This window comes from Falco rusticolus, chromosome 18, assembly GCF_015220075.1.
Source record: "Falco rusticolus isolate bFalRus1 chromosome 18, bFalRus1.pri, whole genome shotgun sequence".
NCBI classification, from domain to species: Eukaryota; Metazoa; Chordata; class Aves; order Falconiformes; family Falconidae; genus Falco; species Falco rusticolus.
In genome coordinates this window covers 5,991,418-6,019,335 of record NC_051204.1, presented here as the reverse complement: position 1 = coordinate 6,019,335, position 27,918 = coordinate 5,991,418, and the positions used below count along the sequence as shown (strand labels likewise).

Below are 27,918 nucleotides of genomic sequence, written 5' to 3'. Positions count from 1 at the left end.
TCCCATTCCCACTCCCAGTACCTTGTCCCGCTCCTATTGCCCCCGCTCCAGCTCCCAGTGTCCCCCTCCCGCTCCCAGTGCCCCCATCCCGTTCACAGTGCCCCCCCCCTCCTGCTCCCAGTGCCCCGTCCCGCTCGCAGTGCCCCCGTCCCGTTCCCAGTGCCCTTCTCCCGCTCCCAGTGCCCCCGTCCCGTTCCCAGTGTCCCCCTCCCGCTCCCAGTGCCCCCGTCCCGTTCCCAGTGTCCCCCTCCCGCTCCCAGTGCCCTTCTCCCGCTCCCCAACCCCACGGAGCCGCTCCCGCACCCTGTTTCCAACCCCCCCACGCCGAAGCCCCCCCGCACCGCCCCCCGCGGCGCACACCGGGGCGGGTGGGCTGGCGGCACGAGGGGGCTTTGCGCATGCGCCCCGCGCCCCCGGCCCGGGCTCGGCGGCCCCGCCGCGGCGGCGTGTGTGGGCGGCCGAGGGGCCCGGCCGCGACCATGGGCTGGAGCCGCGCGGGGCGGCGGCGTGAGTGGGGCGGGGGCGGCTCGGAGCGGGCCGCGGGGCGGCAGCTGCGGGGGGACCGAGCCGGGCGGGGGGACCGAGCCGGGCGGGGGGGGCTGCGGGGGGACCGAGCCGGGCGGGGGAGCTGCGGGGGGACCGAGCCGGGGCGCGGGGGGATGGCGGGAGCTGCGAGGGGACCGAGCCGGGGGGCGGAGGGACCGAGCCGGGGCGCGGAGGGATGGCGGGAGCTGCGAGGGGACCGAGCCGGGGCGCGGAGGGACCGAGCCGGGGCGCGGAGGGATGGCGGGAGCTGCGAGGGGACCGAGCCGGGGCGCGGAGGGACCGAGCCGGGGCGCGGAGGGATGGCGGGAGCTGCGAGGGGAGCGAGGCGCACGGGGCTGAAGGGAGGCGGGAGCCTGCGGGGACCGAGCCGCGGGCTCCGAGGGTCGCAGGGGCGCTGCGAGGGTCCGGGGGCAGCCGCTGCGCCCCCCGCCGCCGCTGCGTGGGCCCCGTCGAGCCCGCCCAGCCCCGCTCACCGCTTCGCCCCTCGGGCCGCGCCGTGTGCCACCCACGGGGCCCGGCCGTCCCGCTGCGTCCTGCCCCAGCGTCGCGTCGCCGCCTTCGCTGCGGGCGTAGCGCCGGGTGGCGGCAGCGCCCGGCTTCCCTGGTGGGCGTGCCGTGCCGTACAAACTCTCCTTCTCCCCGATCGTAGGTCCAAGTAACAGTTTGGGGTTTGTTTTTTTTTTCTTTCTTTTTTTTTTTTTTTTTTTTAATCATTACTTTAAGAGGCACCGGCTCCCTGCCACCTCGCTGGCGCACGCTCCTGGCAGGGCCGCCCCCGTGCCTCAGCCCGGCCCGAGGCCTCGGTGGGCCCCTGAGCTCAGCCCAGGCAGCGGTGGCGCCCACACGAGCCGAGGCAGCAGCAGCTCCTCGGCCAGGCCAGACACGGTTTGTAACGCTGTTGACAGCCTGAATTAACCTTGTCCCGAGCGAACGTGCAGCCGTGCACTTCAGCGTTTCACCGTGCTTGATCCGAACGCAGAGCGCGAGGAGAAAATTCCGCCCCTGTATCCAGTAATGAAAGTTTTGGCCTCTGTTGGGCCTAACTTTGACCCGTTGTCATAGAGCCTCACAAGAATGACATTTGTACAGTTATTTTTACAGGCTTTTTTTTTTAGCTGATTCTCTTTTCTACTGGTAGGAATTAGTTCTGACGCTTTCTGGTCATTGTGACCTTGCTTCCCGGCGAAGTGCTGGTTTTGTTCCACCGTCAAATTGATTACAAATAGGTGATAGTGCATAGAGATTTGATTAGGGCATGGATATGCAGTATGGATTCTCGAGCAACAGTTGGTAGCACCGGATGCAGCTTTTTCGTTGTGTGTTTAGTTAGTGGTTAGAAATAAGAGGAAAGAGCAAAAGCCTTGTCTTTGGTAGACCATTGATTATTCTGGTTATTATTTCCATGTCTTCTGCCCACTGTAAGTCGAGGATAATTGGTAGAAGAAAAAACCACCTGTCCCACGGTGATGTTCTGCGAACCAGCCCTCAGTCCAGTTACCAAACCCACCTTTGTTCAGGCCATTTGGAAGGGGAAAGCTGTTGTTTTCTGTCAAGACTTGCGATTAAGCAAAGGAAAGGTGCCCTTCTTTCTATGTTTGGTTCTTTCCAAGTATATTCCAAAGTTATGCTTGTGCTTTCCTAGGGGAACGAGTAAGCTGCATTCTGCGAAGCGGAATATGTAAGAATTTTTAAAAGAAAATGAATATACAAACACGCAGGTAATTTGAGCCTTGTTGTGCCATTCCTTATTCCCCCCATACAACTGCAGACAGCTGAAAGTCCTGTATTTCCAGCAATCCTAAAATTAACTCCAGCATTTCTGCAGTTCTAGAAAGGCAGGAGAGGACAATGTTTTCCCTCTTGTGTCGCGCTGGTGACTAAAGCAGGTCTGAAGGGCTTGGCGGTGGGTGGGGTGAACCGTTACATATTTTCTGTGTCTGACGAATGCGCAGGCTGCTGGGTGTCCGTCCTTCTCCTCTCTCTGGTCGGCGGCAAAAGCTGCTAATGAAATGAGTTGTCCTGACGATCAGAGCTGAGTTAGTTTGACTGCAGGGATTTCCTGCGCGACAGCGCAGCCAGGGATCCCGCGTGGCCAGGGGGCTCCTGACCATGTCCGGCGGCTGAGGAGGAGGCCAGGTAAGAGGATGAGGGGCTCGGAGCAGAAGCTCAGGTGAGCTGGAGTTGGTGGTGCGCTGGGAGCGGGCAGCGTGGCTGCGTGCTTTGGGGTCGGTTGTGCTGAGCGTGGGTGTCTGCCCTGGGAGGATTCTTTTGGCTCCTTGTAAGAAAACAACCCTTTTGCAATGTATTTCTCAAAAAATGGTAACTTGAGTGACCTTCTGAAATGAAATGGCAAAGGATGGGGCAAAACAAAACAAGGAACATACGTTAGTACGCTTTGACACCTACATTTGAGGGTTTGTGTTTCAGATCCCAGGAAACGTGTTTTACAAGACCATCTCTTTTTAAAACTGCTGCTATTTGTTGTGGCTGCTTGGGTTCATCACCCATCTTCTCTCATCTTTGTAGTGGCTTTTCAAACCAGCTTTTATGAAGTTTTAGATCGGTTTGTGAGAAGTTATTAAAAAAATCTTAATGGCTGGCTGTACCCTCATCAAAGGGACTACCGTTAGCACGTCTAAGGCTAGTATTGCAAGTTCATATTATCACTGATTCAGTGGACTATTGAATTACTGCTAATAGACAACATTGTCATTTAAAAAATTAAGTGTTTTCTTAATTGATGCAATAGCATTAAGATTTGGGTGGGTTTTTTTTAAAGCAACTCACAAGTCTGAATGTGTGATTTTAAGTGAGGAATTGTCATAAAACATCTGTTTTCTAGGTAGGTTCCCCTGATACCCATTCTTACCCCTTCATTAGTGATTATTTTCACCTGTTACGTCAAAGCAGACAACCAAGTAATTGCAGGTAACTCACAGGTGGTGCAAATATCAGTAAATAACTGAAAAATTGGGGTCACAGACTTGAGAGCATGGCAGCTTAGTTTGAACAAGTTAGCGAAGAGCCCTGAAAGGGTTGGAAGACATGCTGACGGTGAGGGCTTTCAGTGGTCCTGTCCGCCTCTTAACAGAGGAAAGGTTAAAAGAAAGCTCATTAACAGTTTATGAATGAGTTCGTGAGGACAAAGGTATAGCAAGGCAGCGATCAGATGCTAGGCAATTTTTGACCAATTGTAAGAATTTACTAAGTATTTTAGTATATGCTGATGAGTTTTAGTTGTAGGCACAGTTTTTCTGAAGACTTTTCTGTGGTTCAAAAGGTAATCGGTTTGGGAATTGGGTTGCTTTGGTGAAACTTTATCTTGAAAGGTGTTTTCTGGCTTTGCATGGTTTTATAGCTGACAAGGGCAAGATTTAAAAGCAAAATTCTCATAAGCTGTGAAATCTAATCACTTATGGAGACTTCACGATGAATTTTAACACAGAGATTTGTTGACTTAGTAATTTACTGGCTGCCAGCAACTTCAGTGACTCCCAAACCCCCCTCCCCCCCCCCCAACCTCTCCAAAACATCGCTTTTAGCCTAGAAAATGATGAGGTCCAGTGCACTTCTTGCAGTGCCTGCCGTTGTGCATGGGTGTAGCTCAGCCACTGAGGACCAACAAAGCAACCTAGGAATACGCAGCCCAGAGTTGTTTAATCCTGAAGGCACCTGCGTTGGGTATCTTGTGGACTGGGTTACTGAAACTCCTGTGCCTCAGGTACTTCTGCTGGGGAAGCTGGAGCTGGCAGGCGCTTGCAGGGCGGCTGACGCTTCTTTTTCGGCCAAGCCGTGCTGCTGGAGGGTTACAGCCTAGTGAGCTTTCAACCCAGAGCTGCTAAATCACAAAAGGGTGCGTGTGAGCTGGGAACGGGGGCACTCAGGCAGGCTGTGCTCCTCCGGTTAATTTTGGTGATTTGCCCGTGTTCCCCACGTGGTCATTTGTACCTGCAAGGGGCCATGTGGCTGAGAAAAAAAGTTATGAAATCAGTCTGTAGCATCACTATTAGCATCAAGCTGGGAAGAGGGAGGCAATTTTGTGGCTCTTTTCTAACACCGCTTCAGGTTTTCGCCGTCTATTTTTTTAAACATCGGCCGCACAGAGCAAGTTGCGGCAGGTACCTCACTTATGGCTCAGCCTTATTGCTCAGGCAGGGTTTTCTGAATAGCGGCACAAACTCAGACAACGGTAATGGATCATTAAACAGTTGGAGTAAAAACCTCAGCAGATAATGGACCCCTTTGTTGTCTGGCCTCCCTGTGGTCCGAGAGGATGAGCGCTGCTGTCTCGTTAGGAGGAAGGTGATCCTTTCTTCCCACCCTGTTTCCAGCTTTTGGGTTTTGTGCTGCCACTCAACAAAGTGCTTTATGGAGTTTGTGCTCCAGACTTCTTTATTTTTAATCTGGTTAATAGGTAGTAAATTATTGTTGTTAAAAAAGTTCCATTAATATTCCCTATTTTTTATGGTTGCTGTACTTCAGCACTGCTGACATATACAGGGAAGCGTGTTCCTTCCTAGCATCTCTGCCCAGCACACAAGGCGACTCCTTGAATTACAGATGCACCTCTGCAAAGTGGTCCCTGGACTACAACCTGGCCAGCTCCTCACGGGTGGCTGGGAAGTGATCCCATTTGCCGTGCCTTGTGAATGAATATTTTATTGCAGAACCCTATGTCATTATCAGTCTTTCCAGCTGGTCTTTGCATTTCCCACGAGCAGCAGGAGTGGAATTCCACTGTCCCGTACTTGTGCCATGTAATAATGTGCTGTGCTTTTTCTTGTCTGAAGTTGTTGTTAATAATGGTCAAATTCTTATTAAATCACATTTCCCTTGCTGTGTGCAGTATTGCTTGATGTTGAAATTCTGCCTCTGAAAGAAACCCCATGCTTTTTAAATGTCTAAATTACCTATTCACTGGCTATTCTTCATCGCGGTTTTGATAGGCTCTTCTCTTTCTGTTAAAAGCCAAAAAAAAAAAAAAAAAGAATTTATCTTCAAAATGCTCCTTGGAAGGGAAGAAGGGCAATGTGAAATTTCCTCTTCTGACCTCGTACCATAAATATGAATTGTTATCACTGCTTGGGTGGTGACGCATCGTTCTCCCCCAGTTGTGGACTGTCTGGAAGATCTGGTTGGGATTTTTAAAAACTTGGCTTTTCCTTCGTGTAAAACGAAGATTTAAGGTGAAAGTTCCCAGGTGTGCTGTGGGCTAAATTGACATACGGTGATGTATAAGAAATCCCTTTTCCTTCTGCAGATGTAGGTAACTTAGTTTCATACCTCAGTGCTGGCTAATAATTCTTTAATGATTATATCTCAAAGAAGAACCCAGGGATTTAAGTCATAACACAAGTTACAAGGTTTTCTGACACTATAAATAAAAAGCTATATTTGGAAAAAAAGAACGGTGTATTTATGGACAAAACTATATTAAGGGAAATGTGATGGAAAAATTGAGTCAGATGAGCTGATGTATGAGGCATTTCCCTATGGAGTCATTGGGCTGAAAAATATTTTATATGCCTAAACTTGAACAGATGCTTCAACACACTCACACATACAATCCCTCCCTAGTTTAATATTAGCGGTTCTGTTCATACCACTGTGATTAATTCACAGACCAGCCTGTTTTAGTCTCTTTTCCGGGGGCTATGGGGTATATCCAGATCATCCAGGTGCTTAAGCCCGTGCCAAACTGTAAATATGCAAGCAACCTGGTTATTAGCAGGATTTCTTCCAAGCTTTACGTTAGGCATGTGCTTAAACGGCTCACTGACCTGGGATTTACATTTTTACACAGGAATGAAGGATTTTTCTCTATTACCTTGCTTAGATGAAAATCGTTGGAGTCAGCCAGCTTTTTTTGCCTAAATAAGTACATGAAACCAGCTTTCAGCTCTTACAGATATTAGTTCCACCTTTTTAGTTACAAATTTGTCAGAAAACAATTCTGAGCGTGCCTGACCTCGTTTAAGATACTGTTGAAGTAGGAGAAGACATACATATGGATGACCAGCAGATTTTGCCTACTGTTCTTTTTAGTACAAACGTCGTGTTTGGTGGTGCTGGAGAAGTGGCTGGCAATTGCATTTTATTTTTTTCCTTTGAATACTCGTTGTGGTGTTCAGCTCAGCTGTTAATCTGCTTTCCCCGGGTTATTTGCCTTGTAGGTAGCTGTGTGCAGCGCGTCTTCTCTTCTAAAAATCCCCAAAGCCCTCCCAAAAAAATGCAGGGTGCTGGAGCCAGTTGTTTCCACTTTTCTGATGGAGCTAAACTGGTGAAGGGATGTGGAAAAATGACTTCTGGGTCTATATCTAATGACTTCTGGGTCTAAACCTGGGTCTAGCTGTGGTGCGCCTCGGGAATACGCGCCTTAAGGGATGAGTGATGGTGCTGATGGCATCAGGGGATGTTGGCTCCTGCTCACGGTGACATCCCAGTGTTGGACACTTGCGAGTGGTGCAGCCGTGCCAGACTCAGGTATAACAAGTCATTGTAAAATTCTGTATCTCTGTCATGCTTAAAATAGCAGAGAGCCTGGAAGAGTGATCGTGTTTCTTGTGTGTTTCCATGTTACCTTCAGGGTGAGTTTCTGACTCCTTGGTAACTCCGGGCAGTCTTGCCCGTTACGGATTCAGGGGCTGACAAGTAACACTGCGTAATCCGGGGGCCTGGGGTTACAGAAACATCTGTAGGCAGGCAAGAGGCTGGGTGCTAGATTGTGCACCTGGGGCTAGCCCCAGTGTTAGTTTTTAAAAATAATTAAGTTTCTTAATGTGTGTCTTGCAGGTGTGCAGTCTTTCATGCAGTATCTCCTCCTACACATCTCCCAATTTTCATGGTAAACATATTTAAGTATTTGAGAAATGACTGAATTTTACTTACTAATTCCCAAGAGTTACTGAGCTGACATTCAAATACATAGTTAAACTGTTTCTAAAAGGACAAGAATTTTCAGAGTGGAAACTGTGATTCCAATGATATTAAAAAAAATAAAATAAAATTTTAAGTGTTTGGAAGGAAGTACACAGTGATCTTCCGTATGGCCTCATGGAAATGATCATCTTTATTTCTTGGTTCATGTAGTCTTTGCTCTTTCTGGAGTTTACTTGAAATGTTCCACCTCTGTGTCAATACCCGGCTAGATTTGTATTCCTCAGCCTGCTCTTGCTCTCTTTGCAATCTGTGGCAAAACCTTATCGATCTGGATGCCTGCAAAATCCAATTCCCTGGAGGATTGTGCTGGAGAGATATCGACAGAAATAAATCATTGCTGTCCTTCAAGCGTGCCTATTGCCTGAGATTTGTCCAACAAGTAAATACTGAATACCAATCAGCTGTAACTTATCAATGGTTAATAACCTGAGTTACCAATTACTTTTTTCCTTTTGCCTTCCACCAGCACCAGTCTTTTCGCTGATTTATTAACGCACTCTTCCCACAGCCCCCAGGGGAGACACTCGCTCCTGGCTCCTTTAGAACAGCCAGGAGCTGTTCTAGCTGGAACAGCTGGATTGTATTCCATGTCCCCCTGGTTCGGAGTTTTGTTCCTGACACTGGCCCGAGTGGAGGCTACAGCGAAGGTGCTGGAGAAGCGTGTGTGAAACCCCTCTCAGCCTTTTGACTGCTTTCTGCCTGGAGACTTACCTGTTGTGTGAAGCATGGTCTCTTGGTTGGGGGTTTTTTTTCCAGTTTTTAAGGGGCTTTCCTTCTCCAGGCTACTCCAGATTTTACAGCTCCCTACTCTCTTTCCCCCCTTTGGATTTCTCACTGTTCTTCCTACACCAGCCAGTCCATACCTCTTCAACAAAGCAGTTTCTGTTCTTCTCTGTTTCCGTGACAGGGGATAGCGAGAGTGACCAGGGCTGTACACCGTGGCCAGGACGTGGGTGAACCACGGGTGCTCACGGTGGCACAGCAGCACGTGCTGTTCATGCACTTGCCCGTTGCTAACACTTGTAAAGTGCTCTTGACTTTCTGGACTGTTCTGAGTGGTGCTGGAGCTTCCACAGAGCAGCCTGAGAGCCCCAGGATGATCTGCCTGCTGAGGCCATTTCAGGGCACGTATTTTTTGGTGTGAAGTTGAGATTTTTTTTTTTTATTTATTTATTTTTTTACTTATTCAGTGTATGTATCACTTAATCTATCTAGAATTTCATCTGACATTTTATTGCCAGGTTACTTAGAGTCACAGGGTCCTTCAGCCATTTTTCATGGTTGCTTATCTTCCTTGCCTTGAAGATTGCCATCAGGATCCTTGGTCGCATCCCACCCACTTCACTGTTGCGTTGTACTCAAACAGCATCCTGGTCCCAGCCTCTCTGCCTGCGAAACTCCACTCTGACCTCCCTCCCTTGCAGGAAATGACTGTTTACTCCTACTCTGTTATCTTTCACCCAGTTGTTTTTCCATGCAGGGACAGTCTCTTTTCCAGTGTGGGCTTTTGGTGTCCCTAAAAGAAGCTTTTGATGAGAGGGACTTGCAGATCTTAAAAATCCCTTTGTGAGGGTGGAAGTCCCTTTACAGAAGCCACACTGACTTTTGCCCCAGTAGGTTGTGATTATACAGATACATCAGCTGTCCACTAATTCTAGTCTGTATAACGTTGTCTAATTAGTCCTGTACAAACGCTGGGTTTGGAGGCCTGCAGTTTGCCATGATTTTCTTCGCAAGCCTTGTCTTACAGAGGTGACGTGACGCTTGCCTCCCTGTACCAAGGCAATTTTAAGAAAGGCTGTAACCAGATAGACTGTTCCAGCTCCAAGCTCCGTTACCTGCTTTGGTGAATGCCACCACATCCTCCTCACCCATTATTCGTCATTTTGGCTTTTTATTCTGTAACCTCCACTCCAGTCACTTCAGCTTCCCAGAGAGCCCCTGGAGGAGTGTGGCTGGCGAGGAGGCTGGGGCTGTTTCTAGTACTGTGAGTGTGCATAAAGAAGTCACGTAATTTTTCCTGTGTGGCATTGTCATCTCTTTTAGTAGCATTAAGAAATGGACATGTTCCAGGTGGTGTGGCTTTCTGCAGGGCAGCTCCCTCAGGATGCAGATGGATATCTGAAGTTGTAACAAAGTGATGGGGGAGCAGCTGTTTTAGTCATAGGATAGATGGGAGCAACACGGCCAGCAGGTTGAGGGAGGGGATGCACCCCTCTGCTCTGCTCTGGTGAGACCCCGCCAGAGCTCTGCGTCCAGCTCGGGGTCCCCAGCACAAGGCAGACATGGACCTGTTGGAGCGGCTCCAGAGGAGGCCACAGAAATTACCTGAGGGCTGGAACAGCTCTGCTGTGGAGAGAGGCCGAGGGAGCTGGGGTCGTTCGGCCCAGAGAAGGCTCTGGGGAGACCTTACTGTGGCTGTTGGATACTTAAAGGGGGCTTACAAGGAAGACTTTCCTGGGGCTTGTAGTGACAGGACAAGGGGCAGTGGTTTTAAACTGCAAGAGATCAGGTTTAGACTGAAAATAAGGAAGAAGTATTTCGAGATGAGGGTGCTGAGGTGCTGGCGCAGGCTGCCCAGAGCAGCTGTGGATGCCCCGTCACTGGCAGTGTCCAGGGTCAGGCTGGACGGGGCTGGGAGCGACCTGGTCTAGTGACAAATGTCCCTGCCTGTGGCAGGGGGTTCGGCTGGGTGGCCTTTAAGGCCTCTTCAGACCCAAACCATTCTGTGATTCTGTGAACTTGGCAGAGTAGGTATGGGTTGCCTTAGTGAGAGAATCCACCAAATAATCTGTGGTTTCTTACTAGGAATTATGTCACTTGCAGCTAATCCCCCTTTGAGTGAATGAGGATTTGTGATACGGTGAACGCTCAAAAGGATTAAGAATATTTTTGCAAGCAGACCTGCTCACCTCTGCATTAGAAAATGGTGGGGCCCTTTGCAAGTGCCACTGATTTAACCCTTCAGAGAGCTGGTGAGGTGATAGCTGGTGTAGATGGTGATAGATCTCTGAATATGTGCTGGGTGGAATAGTAAGGCTATGTCTGCATTCATCACTAAAGCAGTCTACTGTGTTAACTTTTTTTGTCTCTGCTTCGTATTTGCCTGTGAACTGTTTATTTTGGTAATGAAGATGGGAAGTTACTCGTATCCAAACGTGCAGCAAGGCCTTAGCCAGACTTGGGAGCGAACCGGGTTTTCCAAAGACTGCAGAAGCCACCAGTTTGCTTTCTAAAAGGAGGTCTTCCTGTTGGTACAGGTTCTGCTATATGTTCGTATTATTTTCTTTTAGTTGTAAGAAAAGTACGGTTTTATACAATTTCTGGTGTTCTAGGTATTTTTCTAACTGAGGTCTTTCAAGGCCAGACCACTGACCTGACTGGCGCTTTATGATCCTGTTCACACTGATGCCCACTTTGTGTTGAGACAGTGAATTGTGATTTTTCTGTGGTCTCGATAGATGGTGGTGGTGACCCTGCTGTCACCTGGTTGGAGCTTGAAGAGAACATGTACAAAATAAGCATGAAGTTCACTCGGTGGCTGAGGTTGTATCAAAATGTAACCACCCTCCTAAAATCTTGAAAACTTGGAAATAAGAAACTGGGGGAAGCTTAGTACAGTCACATTGCCCACAGTTGTGCCTGTAGTATCTCGGTGTGCTTTTTTTCCATCTCAGCAGGACCAGAAAGCAGTATATACCATAGCCTTGTCCTGTTCCCACTCTCACATCAAGTCACATGCTTGGCTTAAGCAGTTTCCATGCATCTGGGAGGCTAATCAGCCTTAAATTTGCTGCTAATTTTCATAATCTCTGTTGATATTAAGTCTGATAACAAATACATGGCCATGTAGAGCAGTCAGATGGCAAAAAATGACCTGCCTGCTACTCAGTGCTTGGTGAAGTGTGCCTTTCTCTGGGGCATGAGGCACAGTGGGAAAAGGGCTTCTAGCTTCCTCTTAGAAAATAGAGTTATTTGTGGCTATTCTCAGAAAGAAAAAAACCCACCCAGCTGGTACGCATGTGTTCTCCCAGCTGGTGTGATGGAGCATAGGGAGTTTTATCAGCGAGTGCTTCAGGTCTCTTCCCAAGAGGGTCTAGAGAAGTATTCAAGTCTTTCAGAAAATTACGATTTTGGGTTTCTTATTTCACTACAGGAAACATTTTTTTTCAAGAAATAATTCACTTGGTGAATTTATGTGCATCTTCATATCCTAAATTTTATCTTTGGCGAAATAAAGTTGTTAAGACTTGTTGAACTCAAGCTGGAGTAACGTTTTAATGCCAGTATAGCAATCTGCTCTGATTTACTGAGCTCCTTTCCTCATAACAAATCATACTTAAAACTCTTCAATTATTTCTGCAGGTTAGTGGCACTTGAGGGAAGTCGAAGCAGCAGGCCAGCATTTGGCAGGAACGCAAGCAAGCTCGCCTGGCAGGTTTGTGTGCTTGCTGCTGTCTTGTAGCAGACCCCTTGCTCTCTGCTCTGGAAGGAGCACCTGTACCGTGCACAGCCCTGTGTGCACGGGGCATCACGTTGCTAGAGGGGTTTTGACAGTCTAGCGAGGTGCTGTCGTTCTGTCCTTGACTGTAGGTGTTCCCCACACCATCCTCATTGAGTGTTGTGGTATACCGGTAGCTGACAGTGAGAAGGTGGCCTTCTGGTGTGGCTGGCTGCCATCTTCCCGAGGTTAGTGCTCTCTACCCAGGGAGATGTACGGTTGTGTGAAGTCACAGAGGTCTGCAAAACTTGCTGGTCCTCCATATCGCAGCAAGTAGAAGGTCTGACCAGGTTTAGCAGAGCTATGGCAAGCGCTGGATGTCATGTAAAGCAGTTGGTAGTGAGGGTTTAGTGTCCCCATCTGCCGTCTGAACATCCTTCCTTCTCTAAAAAGCTGCTGTTGAAGCAAATGTTAGATGAATTTGGTGTAATTGTAGGGTGAGGCAGTGTCTCGTACTAGACCAGATGACAGAGCTGGGAAATAAAGGTCTTTTTTTGAATTTGGGTCACAGTGAAATAACTGCCATGTTGCAGAATGGGTGACTGGGGACATGGTGGCAGACTGTGTCATGGTATGTGGTATCTGTTTTATTTACAAGCCGTTCATGCTCGTTTTTGAGGCTTATCTATGAAGCAAACACTATCATAGTTTCCTTTGACTGTCATAAAATGGTGGTGAGGGAATTAGGTGTTCATCCCCATTTGATTGCCTCCGCTCAGCCAAGTGGCAGCCTTTTGATGTACAGGAGCCGACAGAATTGCTCTCTTTTGGCTTCTCTCTCCTTTCCCGAAATGGCTGTGAGAGTGATATTTGGGTCAGCTGCCTCCAGTGTGTCATTTTCTTTTGACACTCATCCCTCTGAGCATATAGGAGGAGCCCAGTGGGGAAATGCTGTGGTGCTGTTGGCTGCAGTGGAATCGGGAGTAGTTAAAGGGGTGTTGTGGTTATTTGACTCACTAATCACATCAAGACGGGGAAATCTCTCTGATGCCTGACTGAAACGGTATGCAAGTGAAGATGGCCTTTACCCAGACCCTGTTGCAAGAGGGATGGAGGGACCCAGGTAAGTGCACAAGTGCTCTAGCCTGTAAAAAGGCTGTTGCTCTCCAGCAGTATGTCTCCCTTGGTGACTTTGCTGTGGATCTAACACGCAATGGTACTTGTGTATTCCTTAATTTGGACCAGAGACCTTTTGGGTCTGTCTGGGAAAATACGTTTTTTCCTTCTTTTCTTGCTGCAGTGCTCTGGGTCTTGGTGTGGAGGTGTCTGTTGCTAGGTCGGAGGTGTCAGGGCGCTGTGCTCCTGTTCCTTTCAGCGCACAAGTTGTTTTGCTTTGCCTGGACTCTGCTCTTCCCCTGCGTGTCTCGGGGTGCAGCCCCGTGTGACAGTGCCAGGCCTGCCTGCACAGGTGCTGTTGCAGGTGCTGTCCTGCAGTTTCTTTCCCTCTGCTGTTTGCAAGCTGGCAAGCATGTCCTGAAATGAGCTGAATTTGTGGGATTCATTAAGCAAGTGTGAGCAGTAACCCCAGCCCTGCTGTCCGTTGCGCTCTTGCTTTGGATTGGTGTTGGTCACTTAGTACCTGCCTTTTGCCATCATCCCCACAGCATCTTTTCTACCTTTACCCTTCCATTGCCTGTATTTGTTAAAATAACTGCTGAGAACACAGGTGCGATAGTCAACAGTACAATATTTTTAATATTTTAATAACATCTTGTGTTTATTATTATGCCAATGCTGGTGGAACCGCACAGGGTCTGTCAGGGGGTGACTACACAGCAGCAGCCTGTGCTTTTTGGGGCAACTGTCCTGTACTGTGAGCGGGAAGGTTCTTAGGTCACAGTATCACTTGCCTGTGTGTTTCAAGTCCCTGTAACTTGTGCCCCCTCTATTACATTCATTCTTACAGGAAAAATTACCTGGCTGATGTTGTCCCAGACTCTTCTCAGTGGTACCCAGGGAATGGTGAGGGGCACAGTTTGAAACACAGGAAAATCCACTTAAACTTCAGAAAAGCTTTTTTTTTTTTTACTGTGAGTGTGGTCAGATGTAGGAACAGGCTGCCGAGAGAGCTTGTGGAGTCTCCATCCTCGGAGGTATTTAAAACCCGGCTGAACATGGGCCTGCCAACCTGCTCTCAGTTGACCCTTTTTGGGAGATAGAATGTGGTAGTTTAAAATATCCCACCAGTTGGTGGAATATTACACATTTTTTAGGATAATGCATATGAGTACAAGGGAACCTAGAGGTTAAGCATCTTCAAAATATAAATGACTGAAGTAAATGGGTGGTTTTGTCACTTACAAAGAAGCAATTGCAGTATCGGACTTGTTGGGCATTTGGTGTGTTCGATCTCTGAAGTATTTTGGCAAGTGGTAACACCTCGTGTGTCTGAAACAGGGTTTAGTAGCCATGAGCTAGGGAGCACGTGGTGTCTTTTCAATTGGATATCTAGTTTGGGAGCAGCTCCTAGAGAGAACTTCTTGGTGTCTGGGAGACGACTTCTGTATCTGTACGATCATCTCCTGGAAGAGCCTGCAGGATCCACTTAGTATGGAAGAAAGGGAATTGACAGCTCGGTCAGGAGCATTTTGTGGACCTGAATCCATACAGAGACCATGCTCACGCTGTCTGAAGGTCATTTCAGTTGGTCGAAACAGTCGATGATACCCTCCTGATCTTTGGGTTTCAAGGGTACAAGCAGCAGTCCCTGGCCCTGTTGTCTGCAGGCAGTCTGGGCTGGCAACCCGAGAGCTCAGGTTTTGATTAAACACTTGGCCTTGATCTTCAAAACAGCAGTGTTGGGTGTTTCCTCTAGTATGGCTTGAACTTCAGCTTCAAACTCTTTGCAGAAGAATAAAAAAATTTGCCCTTTACCTACCTTGCAATTCCTTGTTTTCAGTGTCCAACAAAATTATGCAGGTTCCTAACGCACAAGTTGTGTAGGGAGAGGGGTTGTTTGCGCTACAAGCTTCAGTGTTGGCACTGGGCTGGTACAACCGAGGTTTGGTGCGATGCTGTGTCAGTCTGACTGTGCCTTGTTGCCCTGAGGATCAAGTGTTCCGTTGCAGAGGCTGTCAAACAGCACACGGCGTCTTGCCGTGTAATCTGCTGACCGCTTTATTTTCTCCATTATTACATTTCACATCACCAGAGTGCAAGCATCACCTGGGGCTTGCTTCTGCTTCTTGATACCTCAAGTCTGTAGGACAGATCTGAAGAACAGCCTGCTCAGGTTTGCCAAGCATCTGACGACTCTGCTCCGAGTCGCTACAGAAATGCCAAATTTAGGAGCTCACTATACCAGCCTCCGAGCTGGTACACCTCATTCCCATTGTTTGGAAAGCTTACTGAATGCTGGGCATGTATCAAGGGATTCGGGCTAACAAAGACCCCAGAACAGGTCTCCGAAAATCTCATGAGAGAATAGAGACTCTACAGCCCAGCCTCCATTTTTGACAAAGCCTGTTCTCACTGCAGGCTTCTGCTCTCCAACGAACTCGAGTCAGGCTCACAGTTCATCATGTCCTTGTGCTGCGGCACGGGGTGCACGGGCTGCCCCAGTGGACACCGCTCTTCCAAAGTTGGGATCTCGCATGCTCTGGGGTGTCTGCCCTGGAGACGATCTTCCTGGAGGAGCGTGGCTGCTGTAGGTGAAGTAAATGCTAGTTTTGGCCAGCATGAAACACGCTGCAATTTCATTTGAATTGTGTCACTGCAGGGGAGTGTTGCTAAAATTGTCACTTGGCTTTCCATGCTGGCATTACCTAGAGGGCACGCTGAGGCTACTGGAGGTTCATGTCTTATCTGCACATTCCGGTTTCTTTTTAAGCTGAATGCTTGGGTGGGTGTATGTACATTGATTTTCAAAAAGATACGTATTTGACATCTTTATTTTTTTGACAGCACAAGAATCTTTTTATATCTCTACCTCTTACCCATATTTTAGTGTTCTGTTTATATCCTGCATAGGATCTGCAGTCTCGTAATTCAATGAGGGGTTTTTTAGACTCGAGGGGAATTGGTCTGGGGAGCAGCAGGACCTTGTTAGCATGCCTGGGATTTGAAGGCACCGTTCAGAAGTTGTTTCCAAATTGACATTGATGCTGTGGCTTTTTCATAACTGTTCTCTGCTGTTTGCCATATGAGACTTGCCAGATGACAGATTATTTACTTGAACAAGTGCTGTGTGTTGTCCCAAAAGTCGCAGCCCTCTCACTCCCAAATATTCTGTAATATAGATTAAATCTAAAATTCAGTACAGTTGTTTACTTAGTCTTTTTCAGCTGCACAGTACTGTAAACAGTTTTGAAAAGCATAGGAATAAAGTTGGTGGTGATTGAGCCGGCTTCCTTTACAAATGATGGAAGGATGATAGCAGTGATTTATTTGTCTTACCCCAGGAAGATCCCCACATCCTTCCCCTTGTGTCACTTAGGAGGATGGACACTGGAATTGCTGCTCAGGTCAGGAAGGCAGGTAGCATCGGCACAATACTCAACAGGATTTGTGGTGTGCTGGTATGTTGCCAGTGCTGGGTCTGGCCACAACTTTCTCCTTTCTTAATAAGGTCTTGCTTATTTTTCAGGTTTAACACAAAAAAAAAAAAAAAAAAGAAGATCCCTCATGCTTCCACAAGAATAATTGTAAATCATGCAATTTCTTACATTTCAATGTAAATGAGATTTGAATGAATAATGCTAATTATTTATTCATCCTAATTCAAATCTGGTTTTAATTAGCCTGTGGGCCCAATTTTACTTTCATGCAGCATGAAACCTCTTTTGATTATCAACAGAATTGCCATGCATTTATTCTTGATTTTTTTTCTGCTCAGCACATGATTTAAAACTGCTTAAAAACAAAACAAAACAAATACATCATTAATAAATTAATCAAATTTCATTAGCGTGACATGGGAGGACATATTTTAAGGGAAAAAAGTTTTCCCGTAAATATATTCCCCTTGACAGTTGCCTTTTGGCTACAAAATCTTCTTCCTATATATGTGTTTGAGACAAACCTTGTCTGAGAAGGTGCTGGTGAACTGAAATTCAGAGGAACCTGAGAGCTTCAGCTCCCTGTTCCCCTCCAGGGGCTGGGTCTCACGGCTGGAAGGTGTGCTCCTGCACTGCTCTTCACCTCTGTTCCAGGGAAAACTCAGTGATGAGCTGAAGCCCATAGCCAGCTGTGGACTTAGCCGGGGGAGGGTGTCTCCAGAGATGATGGGAACCGTCGAGTCCAACTCTGCGACTCGCAGGACTGCCTGACACTAAACCAAACATCCACATGCTGCCTGCTGTCATCGGGCTCAGATGCTTTGGGCTACAGCTGCCAGTTTGTACTGGAACAGGGTCAAGGGCATCCAGTTTGTACTGGGAGGGGGCCCAGCCTGTACTGAGAGGAGGCCAGGAGATTCAGTTTGCGTAGGAACATGGGCCAGTCATTACCGGGACATGGCCAGAGGATCCAGTTTGTACTGGGATGGGGCACAGTTTGTGCTGACGCAAGGCTGAAGGCATTTGGGACTTGACAGCCTGGAGTGAGGCTGTTGGCGGTTGTATACGGCACCGCCTTACAGGTGCCATACATCCTGGGGGTCTGGAGGCATTGCTGGGAGCTTTCCTCCAGAGTCACCATGGTTCCAGCTTCTTCCATCCTTCCTTGTCCCACTGTCCCTCCCTGCCACACTTCAGCTGTCTTATCCAAAGTCAGAATGTTAAGGTTGCTGCAGTAAACTGCTCCTCTGAGGTGCTGTTCTTCCCTCCCTGACTGGTGGGAGACCATCACAATTAGATGAGAAAGCTGAAATGAGATGAAATCAACCCCGCGTTTAAATTCACATTTGAGCCACACATGGGCTGGATAGGGGAAGCTGCACACAACAGGGACTGTTCCCTGTCTGTCTGTACATGAACAATAGCCATGTTAAAATAACTCAAGAGATTTCCTGCGGTGAATCTCTTAACCTAAAGCTAATTTCTTTTTTCCCATGTACCTGCTCCAAATTCTTCTTTATTCTTTCTGGATGGCCGCATCTACAAAACTTTATTTGCAGGAGCCAGCTTGCTGTCAGAGATAAGCGTCACATTATTTGCATTGTATATTCTGGCTGCTCTGAGGAGCCTCCTCCGCTGGAAGTGCTGGAATGAATTTATGACAAATACAAGGAATGAAAGTCTCTCTCAAATGCATTTTCTGCCATGACTTAAATTAGCTGAAATTGCTGACATTTTGCCTTTTTCAGAAGCGTGTCAGTGTCCATAGACTTTTGTTTCAAACAATGGAAAATTATTGAATTAAATAGTATCAGAACACAAAATCTGAGAGATGCTAAGTGTACGTTAGGTGAAGGTTACTGCAATATATCTGGGTCCTGCAGTCCGTGTGTTGTAAAGGCAGGAACATGCAGCCTCTGACCTTGGCTGATCTCATGGAACTGAAGGATACTGCCATTTCAAATGCTGTAATTCTGTTTGGAAATTTTATGTTTAATTTACATAAAACATAAAAAACATATTATGTTTAATTTTGATGGGCTGAACATTTCCAGTGAAAGAAAGGGGTTTTTTTATTTACAGGTCATTTTTTATTTTACAGGTAATTTTACTTGAATCAAAATGTTTCCGTAAAGACAAGGAAGTTCTTTGCCTGCTGGTTGACTCTCCCTTATTTGTGTCAGTAGCTCTGCTCTGGACTAAAACTAAATTTAGAATGTGACACTTTCTTGTTGAAGAGAATCGGAGCTCTTCAGCAGCTTCGCACCTCTGCAGCCAGAACTCTGTAACTGGCAGGAGTCATGGTTATTACATGCTTGTCTGGTGACGTCGCCATCCACATCTGAACGCTGTGGTTAACATAAATGTACCAGTCTGTGTGGTCAGCGTCTGTGTGTAGGTTTGTCACTGTTCATTTATATAACTGGTGGAACCCAGGACGTGAGCCCCGTCTTTCTCCTGAAGCCCGTTCTAAGTGGGCCAGAAGCCCTGTGCCCTGCAGTGGCTGTCTTCTGCTCCGAGCACGCTGCCGAGGGAGCGAGGTGTCAGCCAGCCGCGGGTACGGGGTCTGCACTGTGGAAAGCTGATAAATGCCTCAGAAGAATTTATTAGATGTGGAGGTAGCAGCTTGTCTAAAATTAAAGGTTCAGTGGCCCCTCTCCTATTGAAACCAGTGCTGATGGCAAACTTCTCAGCTCATAGCCACTGATGGGTAAACATTGGCAGTATCTGAAAATGTGAAGGCTAGTTCCTGCTTTTATGTCAAATTTACATTGGCAACAGTACTTAATTCATTTCAAATTTACTTAGTAGTTTACTTTTAGAAAAGAGTTTGGTCCTGACATTTTCAGCAAGGGAAAGTTAACCCCTTCTTAAACTCCCTTGGGTTTTGTCTCATTTTAAATTGACGAATTACAACATGTCAGTTAGTGGCATGTAGAAAACTATAGAATCATAGAATTGTTTAGGTTAGAAAAGACCTTTAAGAGTGCAGCCGTTAACCCAGCGCTGCCAAGTCCACCACTAAACCATGTCCCTAAGTGCCACATCTACACGTCTTTTAAGTGCCTCCAGGGATGGTGACTCAACCACTTACTTGAGCAGCCGGTTCCAGTGCTTGACAACCCCTTTTGGTGAAGAAATTTTTCCCGACACCCAATCTAAACCTCCCCTGGCACAACCTGAGGCTGCTCCCTCTTGTCCTGTCCCTTGTTACCTGGGAGCAGAGACCGCCCCCCCCTGCCTGCAGCCCCCTGCCAGGCAGCTGTAGGGAGCGATCAGGTCCCCCCTGAGCCCCCTCCTCTCCGGGCTGAACTCCCCCAGCCGCCCCCCATCAGACTGGTGCCCCAGCCCCTTCCCCGGCTCCATCGCCCATCTCTGGACACACCTCAGCACCTCCCAGCTGGCCACACTGCTGCTGGTGCAAGCCAGGATGCTGTTGGCCTTCTTGGCCACCTGGGCACACTGCTGGCTCACGTTCGGCCAGCACCCCCAGGTCCTCTCCCACCGGACACAGCATGCCCCGTTAGTGCCCACGCCTGGTGACTGGATTGGCAGTGCAGCTTGGTGTGAGTGCGAGTGGTGTGGCTCTTCCCTCCGTAGTCCCCAGTTCCAGCTGTGGGGCTCACGTGCCTTTTCTGTTCGGTGTGTTGGAGGCTCCTCAGGCGCACAGCGTACCCCGACCCACTCGAGCTGCCGGGGAGTGCCGAACCTGCGGGTGTCTGAAGCACAGTCTCTTGTCCCACTAATGCGGAGCTCAGGGTTGCAAGAGCTGTACTTGGGTGCCTTTCTGAAAGGGGTGTTTAGGGTGTGAAGTCACCTGTTGCAGTAAGGCAATGCCTCTGGTTTTTCCTGTTAAAAACATGTTATTTGAGCCAATTCTGTCTGCAGAATAATGGTTGCGTAGAAAGAAGAGCTATGATTGTAAACCTTGGATTGATTGCACGCGCAACTGACAGCCACTAGATTATAATCCTTTATTTTCTTCCCCTGTTTCCCAGCTAAATAAATTGAATTCTCTAAATCTCTCACTTTTAGGCATCTTCCCCGTTCCTTCAGCTGGTTTTGAGACTCACATGTTCACTCTCTGATATTTAAGCAAGTTCTGAAGGATGCAGACACAGGCACCGAGTGCTGTCTTGCTAACAAGGAGGTAAGATCACCTTCCTTGCCCCTGTTTGCATGTGATGCAGCCAAGGGTTGCGTCAATCATCTCTGCTGTATCACCAGCTCGCATTGAGGTGCTCGTCCATTAGGACCCTAGCTCCCCTCCCTGTTAACTGATGTCCAGGCAAACTGCTCTCCTTCGGGGAAAAAAAAAAAAAAGAAAAAAAAGACTGCTGTTCTTGTTCTTAGCTGCATGTCTTTGCATTAAGCTTGGTTGAAGCGGTGGTTTTGTTTCAGTGGACTCAGCCTCTCGAGCAATCTGTGTTTTTCTGCATCGCTGATAACTCATCTTTATTTGTCAGCCTGCAAACTTCTGTGCCACTTGCAGATTTTGTCAGCAGCCATTTTCTGGTCAGGTCTGAGGAAGATACAGCCTAGTTGCCAGGTCTATTCCTGGTCTTTGCAGAACTTGCTATAATTACATGCAGTTGATCTTGGTTCTAATGTGGGAATCATTTGTCAAGACCTTTGTTACTTTTGATTCATTTAATTTGGTCTTTTTTTAATACTCTCCTACGCTATTTTTTCCTCATGCTGTCACGAAGTAAAAAATCAAATGTCCTACACAGCCCATCTGCATTATGTCTGTGCTGTTGCCTTTTCAATGAAACACTGAATTTCACCAGAAGGGGGATTACATATATATCCTTTAATTCTGTATTGACTGCATCCCCTCATATTTCATTATTTTGCCTGTGAGCAACTCTGTAGTTATACAGAAGAAGTTGAATAGTTGCAAATATTAGTTTTCTTCCAGTCTCCTGCAATTTCTCCAGATCTTAAGAATAAATCACTTTTAAGATGAGAGTGCCAGACTTGTCCAGTTCTGGTTTTAGGGTCTTTCACCAAATGTTCTGATGCAAAAATTTCTGTTAATAATGTTTGAAAAATTGGTATTTGACATCATCAGAGGACTGAAAGATGTCTTATCCCCATGCTGTAACAACATCAAACAGTTCTTCCTGTGCTCAATGTTTTACCAGTTTCACTCCTTTGAGCCTCCAGGTGGGCCTGTAATGTCGCTACGTGTTGTTCATGTAATACCGCATAGGGTTGCTAGCTGTGGGTTTCCACTGATGGGTTTTTTACTGTTAGGTTTGAGAATTTATGGAACCAGAGAGTCGTTTAGGTTGGAAAAGACCTTTAAGATCTTCCATTAACCCAGCACTGCCAAGTCCATCATTAAACGATGTCCGTAAGTGCCACATCTACATGTTTTGTAAATACCTCCAGTGGTGGTGACTCAATCACTATGATCTCCCACCTAGTACCTCATCTATAATTTTTGATAGATTGCTTTTTTTAACTAGATTTTCCTTCCACTCCCCCAAACCCATCACAAAACACATGCTAAAGTCTTCTCTGGCTCTGGAGGGGAGATTTTTAGCCTCCCGAAGGGACTGAAGCCAAATACATACAATGTTTTGAGCATCAGGTTAGAAGGTAGATGTTCCTTAGGTCAAACCCTGTCTCTGGGCTGGAGCTGCAGGGTAGCACTGCTCGGGTCACTTATGTTGTCCTGCCTTTAAGTTAAAGGTAACAGCAGTTGCTAGCTTCTCGGGTTTGGGCTGGCTGATTCATTTCTGTCTCAAGACAGCTGCCGTTGCCCTGTGGAGAAAACAGTTTCTCTCTGTGGGCTATGGTCAAGGTCGAGATTGCTAGCTCAGGCTTTAACAAGGCTTGGCCACCTCTGTGCAGTTAAAATGAATCTTGTGGTTCGTGATGGGACGTAGCCAGCGGAGCCCATGAAATTTCACGGGAGCTTAGCTTTCGCTCCACTGTGTTTTGGAGACCAAAAGCCTCAAGTGTAAATGTTTTTATTAATGTTTGAAATACAGAGCAGCCGTCTCTCTCTTCTACTCGGGAGTAGCTTTGGGAACGCATTTTGCTTGTGAAATGGCAGTTAACTGCTGCTTTCTTTTGTAGCACGCTTCTCAAAACCCTGCAGAGGAGACGTAGGATCTTCAAGCAAATTCTGGCAGCTGGAGTTTCCCGGTAACAGGTGATGTTACAAACATGGTTGCATGTTGGTTGTAAAATTCTATAGTTCTCTCTCTTGGTTGCATGTTGCACTGTTCAGGCTCAAGCTGATGAACTCATAAATATTTGGGGGTTTGTTTGTTTTTTAGATAAAACTATTAGACCACCATGAGTTGGAGTTTCCTGACCCGTCTATTAGAGGAGATCCACAATCACTCAACCTTTGTTGGCAAAATCTGGCTGACAGTGTTGATTGTATTTCGGATTGTCCTAACTGCTGTGGGAGGAGAATCCATTTATTATGATGAGCAAAGCAAGTTTGTGTGCAACACGGAGCAGCCTGGCTGTGAGAACGTTTGTTACGACGCTTTCGCTCCCCTCTCGCATGTGAGGTTTTGGGTCTTCCAGATCATTCTTGTTGCCACTCCATCTGTAATGTATTTAGGCTATGCAATTCATAAAATCGCCCGGATGGTGGAACACAGCGAAGCTGACAGAAGAATCAGGAGCAAAAGCTTTTCCATGCGATGGAAGCAACACCGTGGCTTAGAGGAAACGGAGGAGGACCACGAGGAAGACCCAATGATGTACCCAGAAATAGAGCTGGAAAGTGAACGGGAAAATAAAGAGCAGCAGGCCCCTGCTAAAGCCAAGCATGACGGCAGGCGGCGAATTCGTGAAGATGGACTCATGAAAATTTATGTCCTGCAGCTTCTGGCGAGGACTACCTTTGAAATCGGCTTTCTCGTGGGTCAGTATTTTTTGTACGGCTTTGAAGTCAGCCCCATATTTGTGTGCAGCAGGAAGCCGTGCCCACACAAGATAGATTGTTTCATTTCAAGGCCGACCGAAAAGACCATTTTCCTGCTAATAATGTATGGGGTGAGCTGCATGTGTTTACTTTTGAATGTCTGGGAGATGCTCCATTTGGGATTTGGCACAATCCGAGACACGCTGAACAACAAGAGGAAAGAGCTAGAAGACTCTGGTACGTATAACTACCCTTTTACTTGGAATACGCCATCTGCTCCTCCTGGCTATAACATCGCGGTCAAGCCAGAGCAAATGCAATATACTGAACTGTCCAACGCCAAAATGGCCTACAAACAGAACAAAGCCAATATAGCTCAGGAACAGCAGTATGGAAGCAACGAAGAAAACATTCCTGCCGACCTGGAAAATCTGCAGAGGGAAATTAAAGTGGCTCAGGAGCACCTGGACCTCGCAATCCAGGCTTACAACAACCAAAACAATCCCAGCAGTTCCAGAGAGAAGAAATCCAAAGCAGGCTCAAACAAAAGCAGTGCCAGTAGCAAGTCAGGAGATGGGAAGAACTCTGTCTGGATTTAATGTTGGCTGAGTTCATATATTGTGTTTTTTCTCCTAGTTTATCATAACCAGCAACCCCTTGAATAATGGCTTCCATTAAGTAAATATTTGACTCTGCTTATTTTCAGGGATACCGTTGGCTAGTGATTCAACCTCTCAGAAAGGGTTTGTATGCATATTCTGGGATTATAGAACTTTATTCTTCTGTCTTCCAAGTCAGGAGACACATAGGCATATTTAAATCATTCTCATTGAACGGTTTATGCTGTATGTACAGTATTATAGTACATTTATTATGCACAATTTTTTGTATTTGTACACTGGATCTCTGATGTTGCGCTTTTTTATATTAATGAGGAGAAAGCAATGGGTAGCTGTTAGCATTTTGCTAGTTTTATTACTGTGGTCCGCAGTTTCGTCGTTGTTCTTCCTTGTTTTAAACGTAAAACTTTCTATGCTGCATTTCAAAAGTGCCTTGAGCATGCAGACAGCACAGAGGAGTCTCCGGTTATCCAGGCAGCCCATAGGTGCCAGTCACTGAGCAGCAGAGCAGTGAAAAATTTGGAAAACATCTGTTAACGGTGCTCTTGACTCTTGTCTTTTACAAAAACGATGTGCTACTTGTAAAGTGTCATACTATAGCCACGATGTACTACAGTTTCCCTCCTGTCCCTCCATGGAAAATTACTTACAGGAAAAATGTGTGTGTGTGAGAGTGCTTGCATTCAGAGTGAGAGTGCCAGCTGTAATGCAGAGAGGGCTCAGACCTCCCTGCAAGCTGTATGCAACAGGAGGGAAGGGAGACTTCAAACTCCTGTAAAACAATTTAGAAAAAAAAAAAAAAAAAAAAAGTAAATAGAAGTTGCTGGATTCAGTAATTCTGTATCTTCACGTGGTATCTATGGAAAGAGATGCTTTTGAGATCTGCTGTTACGTAATGCCCTGCTCCCCAAGGGCATGAAGTTGTTATGATACCTTTTGGATAAGATTTCTGTCTTTTCCAAGGTAATCTGGTTAGATGGAGTCACGGTAATTTTGTTTCTCCGTGCATTACACTCGAGGAATAACCTTCCTCTCCCTGCAGCCAGGACACATGAGCTGTCTGTAAGAGTTTTATAAAGCTCTTTCCGAATATCAATGATACTGCCTTATCCCAGACCCCTCTTCTTTCCGTTATGTCAGAGGAATTTAGTTCAGACAGAGCAATACGTATAATTTAGATTTCTGCTTGAGAGACCAGTCAGATTTGGCGTTTTGTGGTTTTGGCATTAAACTTGAATTTATAATTAGAAAAAGGAGAATGCGGTATTCGCTGCCTTTGGCGGTGTCTTTTTGGCAAGGATGCGCATTCATGTTTGAGAGATGCTGATAAAAGTGTATGCTTTTTGCTACTATTTATAATGTATTCAGGACCTTGCTCTGCTCTCTTTTTTTTTTTTTTTTTTGGTTAGGTTTTTGTGTGCTTTAATATATTTGGGGGGCTTGTTTCAAGCAGGACTGTGGTATTTTGAGGCTAACTCAGTCGTTAGTGCCCTCGTTACAGCCTAGTCAGGAGCAGGGTTGGGAAGCAAGGCTCCGTGGAGGACACCGGTAAACCCATACTCGCTTCCTGTCCCGTAGAACAGCTGAGCATAGGCTTTCTGTTAAAGTTGAGCTAAGGGGATATGAGCATATGCTCGCAGTTGTCCTCTACCCAAGCACTTGCTGAAAATAGGCATTTTGCTGAATTGATTTTTGGTCTGGTTTCACTGTCCAGGCGTGGATCCCAGCTCTGCTTTGGGGGACATAAGGGTGCCCAGAGCCAGTGCCACCCTCTGCCAGCGAGAGCTTCTCTGGTTCACCTCCAGCAGAGACCTTTCTGGCTTTTTGCTTAGCAGCAACTCCTGGCCACTGCTCCGGGGAAGGAGCAACCTCTGAATTTTATGCAGGAAAGTTTCAGGGTGATGTCTGTAAGCGAGTGTAAGTAAGTAACACAGTAAGTACAGAGCAGTTTTTAAAAGCTTAAGTGGACTTGCAGGCAGGGACAGCTAGCCGTGAGGTGGGACTAGCTCTGTGGGATGAGAGGGAGTTTATTAATAGCACTCCTCTAATTAAACAGGAGTCTGAAGAGAAGCACGCTGCCTGAAGATGGGCAGAGAGGGTTTGCTAGCAGAAAGCCGTGAGTGTGATGGAGAAGCTGGGTGGAAAACGTGTTGTCTGAAAGTGCTAGGGAAAGACATTTGGAGCCTGGAGATAAACACGGATACATGGCTACAATCCACTCCTCCCGACACTGGGGTTGTTCTTTTCAGCTTGCCAAAAGGGTTACGTTGCTCTTAACCCCTTGCAGTGGTTTCGGAACAGCCTTTCACCACCAAATGTCAAGAAGTGAAAATCCTTTCCTGTTGCTGCTCTCTACACAAACTACAGCAGTTTCTTGTTAGCGGCTTAAAACAAAACTGGTTCATGGCAGCTGCTTCCCCTGTTGTTTGTATTAGCCATTTCCCAATTAATGATCTAAACCATTTCCGCTTAAAGCTACCGTCTCAGGTCAGTCCTGTGAGCTTTTGTCCACACCAGTAGATGTTCCCGTTAGTGAGCAGAGTGTATAGAATATTCCAATCCCAGCACTGAATTCATTCCGAAAATGCAAAGTAATGGAGCTGTTTCTATTACTGTTTTTTTGTTTTCATTTTAATTGTGTATAAAGTGCACATTTTCTTTGAAACTGAGTGTTTGTTATTAGTAGAGGATGTCTGTTAAGCTCTAAATGTTCATGTCTGTGACTGTATTCAGTTTCAAAGTATCAGGCTTGATTTTTCCTTTTGAAGAAATGATACATGCATTACTTTAAAATGCTCTCTTGCTTTGGCTTAATGTAGGCCATTCCAAAATAACCGTTCAGAAGAGACTTTTGGACAAAAAATACTGAACGTAACATGGGTTTGTGTTGTCATTCTCTGGTTTTGGATGCAGTTTGGCAAAAAAAATATTCTATTAAATCCAGTGGATTACTCCAGTCTGAGTGAGACGGCTTCTTTTTTCTCAGCAATAGAATATGCTCTGAACATGTGAGGGAAGGAGAGGGATATTTTAATGATTTGTCTTAGAGCCACAACTTGGAATTTTTATATATTTGACCTTGTTTAGCATAACAAAGAGTTGGTTAGAAACCAGCTGCCTTTCTGCATGTGAATTGCTCTTCAGTGACAAGAACAGTTGCATTTAAGAAAGAAAAATCTGCCAACTTTGGAAGTCAGACCTTGAAAAGGGTAGCACTTATGAAAACATGAAAATCTGTGTTTATGCATATGAATGAGCATGCTGATATTGTCCAGTGAACTGTGCAGCATTAGCTGGCCTAATTTAGCTGCGATTTTCGAAGGAACATACGGGAGCTGGCTGCCCAGCTCCTTTTAAAAATTGCAGCTGAATGCCTGTCTGTTTTGCTGTCACAAAAGATGGCTTTTGTAAGTGTCCCATGCTTTCCCCTCGCTGCAAATTTGGCCTCAAAATTGGAAGTATGTCTATGGAGGCGTTAAGTGGTTTGCTGTGTCGCGCAGCTGTGAGAAGGCTAGAAGTGAGATGGATTTGGTGCTGTGGCCTTGGCCTAAAAAGCAGCTTGTTCAGCATTAAAGAAAAAAGTGGCCATACGGGACAGTGCTGCTCCTGCTCACAGAGCATGTTGTGTCCTGAGCCTCGGTGAGGGCTGTCGTGGCAGAAACCAGTGATGGTAACCGAGGCAGGATCCAGCAGTAATAATTGTTGCGCGTTTTTTTCAACTGACAAGGTTACCTGAGCATCCTGCAGTCTCCGCAGACTGGGAGACGGGTGCGGAGCAGGGAGCAGCCCGGAGGCAGGTTAACCCCGGCGCGAGCCGTGCGGCACAGGTTCAAGTGCACAGATAACTGAGGAGGTACAGCAGGGCCAGGGCTCCTGCTGCCTTGCCTCTCCTGCTCCAGGACACTTAACCTCACCCTTATC

The 27,918-nt window shown here is 46.8% G+C and overlaps 1 protein-coding gene across 6 annotated transcripts; it reads left to right on the top strand.

The window, feature by feature from the left end:
* Positions 1-432: 432 nt before the first annotated feature.
* GJC1 (gap junction protein gamma 1) lies at positions 433-26,953 on the top strand. 6 transcript variants are annotated; one of them, XM_037411263.1, is made up of 5 exons: positions 468-507; positions 11,851-11,923; positions 20,518-20,632; positions 22,573-22,648; positions 22,776-26,953. In XM_037411263.1, the coding sequence occupies exon 5, from the start codon at positions 22,795-22,797 to the stop codon at positions 23,974-23,976; it is 1,182 nt and encodes a 393-aa protein (XP_037267160.1). In that variant the 5' UTR covers positions 468-507; positions 11,851-11,923; positions 20,518-20,632; positions 22,573-22,648; positions 22,776-22,794; the 3' UTR covers positions 23,977-26,953. The 6 variants fall into 6 exon arrangements, with proteins under 6 accessions (XP_037267162.1, XP_037267160.1, XP_037267159.1 ...); XM_037411262.1 differs by lacking the exon at positions 468-507 and adding an exon at positions 1,290-2,682; XM_037411265.1 differs by lacking the exon at positions 11,851-11,923 and having other exon boundaries at positions 433-507.
* The last annotated feature ends 965 nt before the right edge of the window (positions 26,954-27,918 follow it).

Excerpts from the sequence above, each read along its gene's own strand:
- GJC1 (XM_037411265.1), top strand. The coding sequence starts at position 22,795 with ATGAGTTGGAGTTTCCTGACCCGTCTATTAGAGGAGATCCACAATCAC.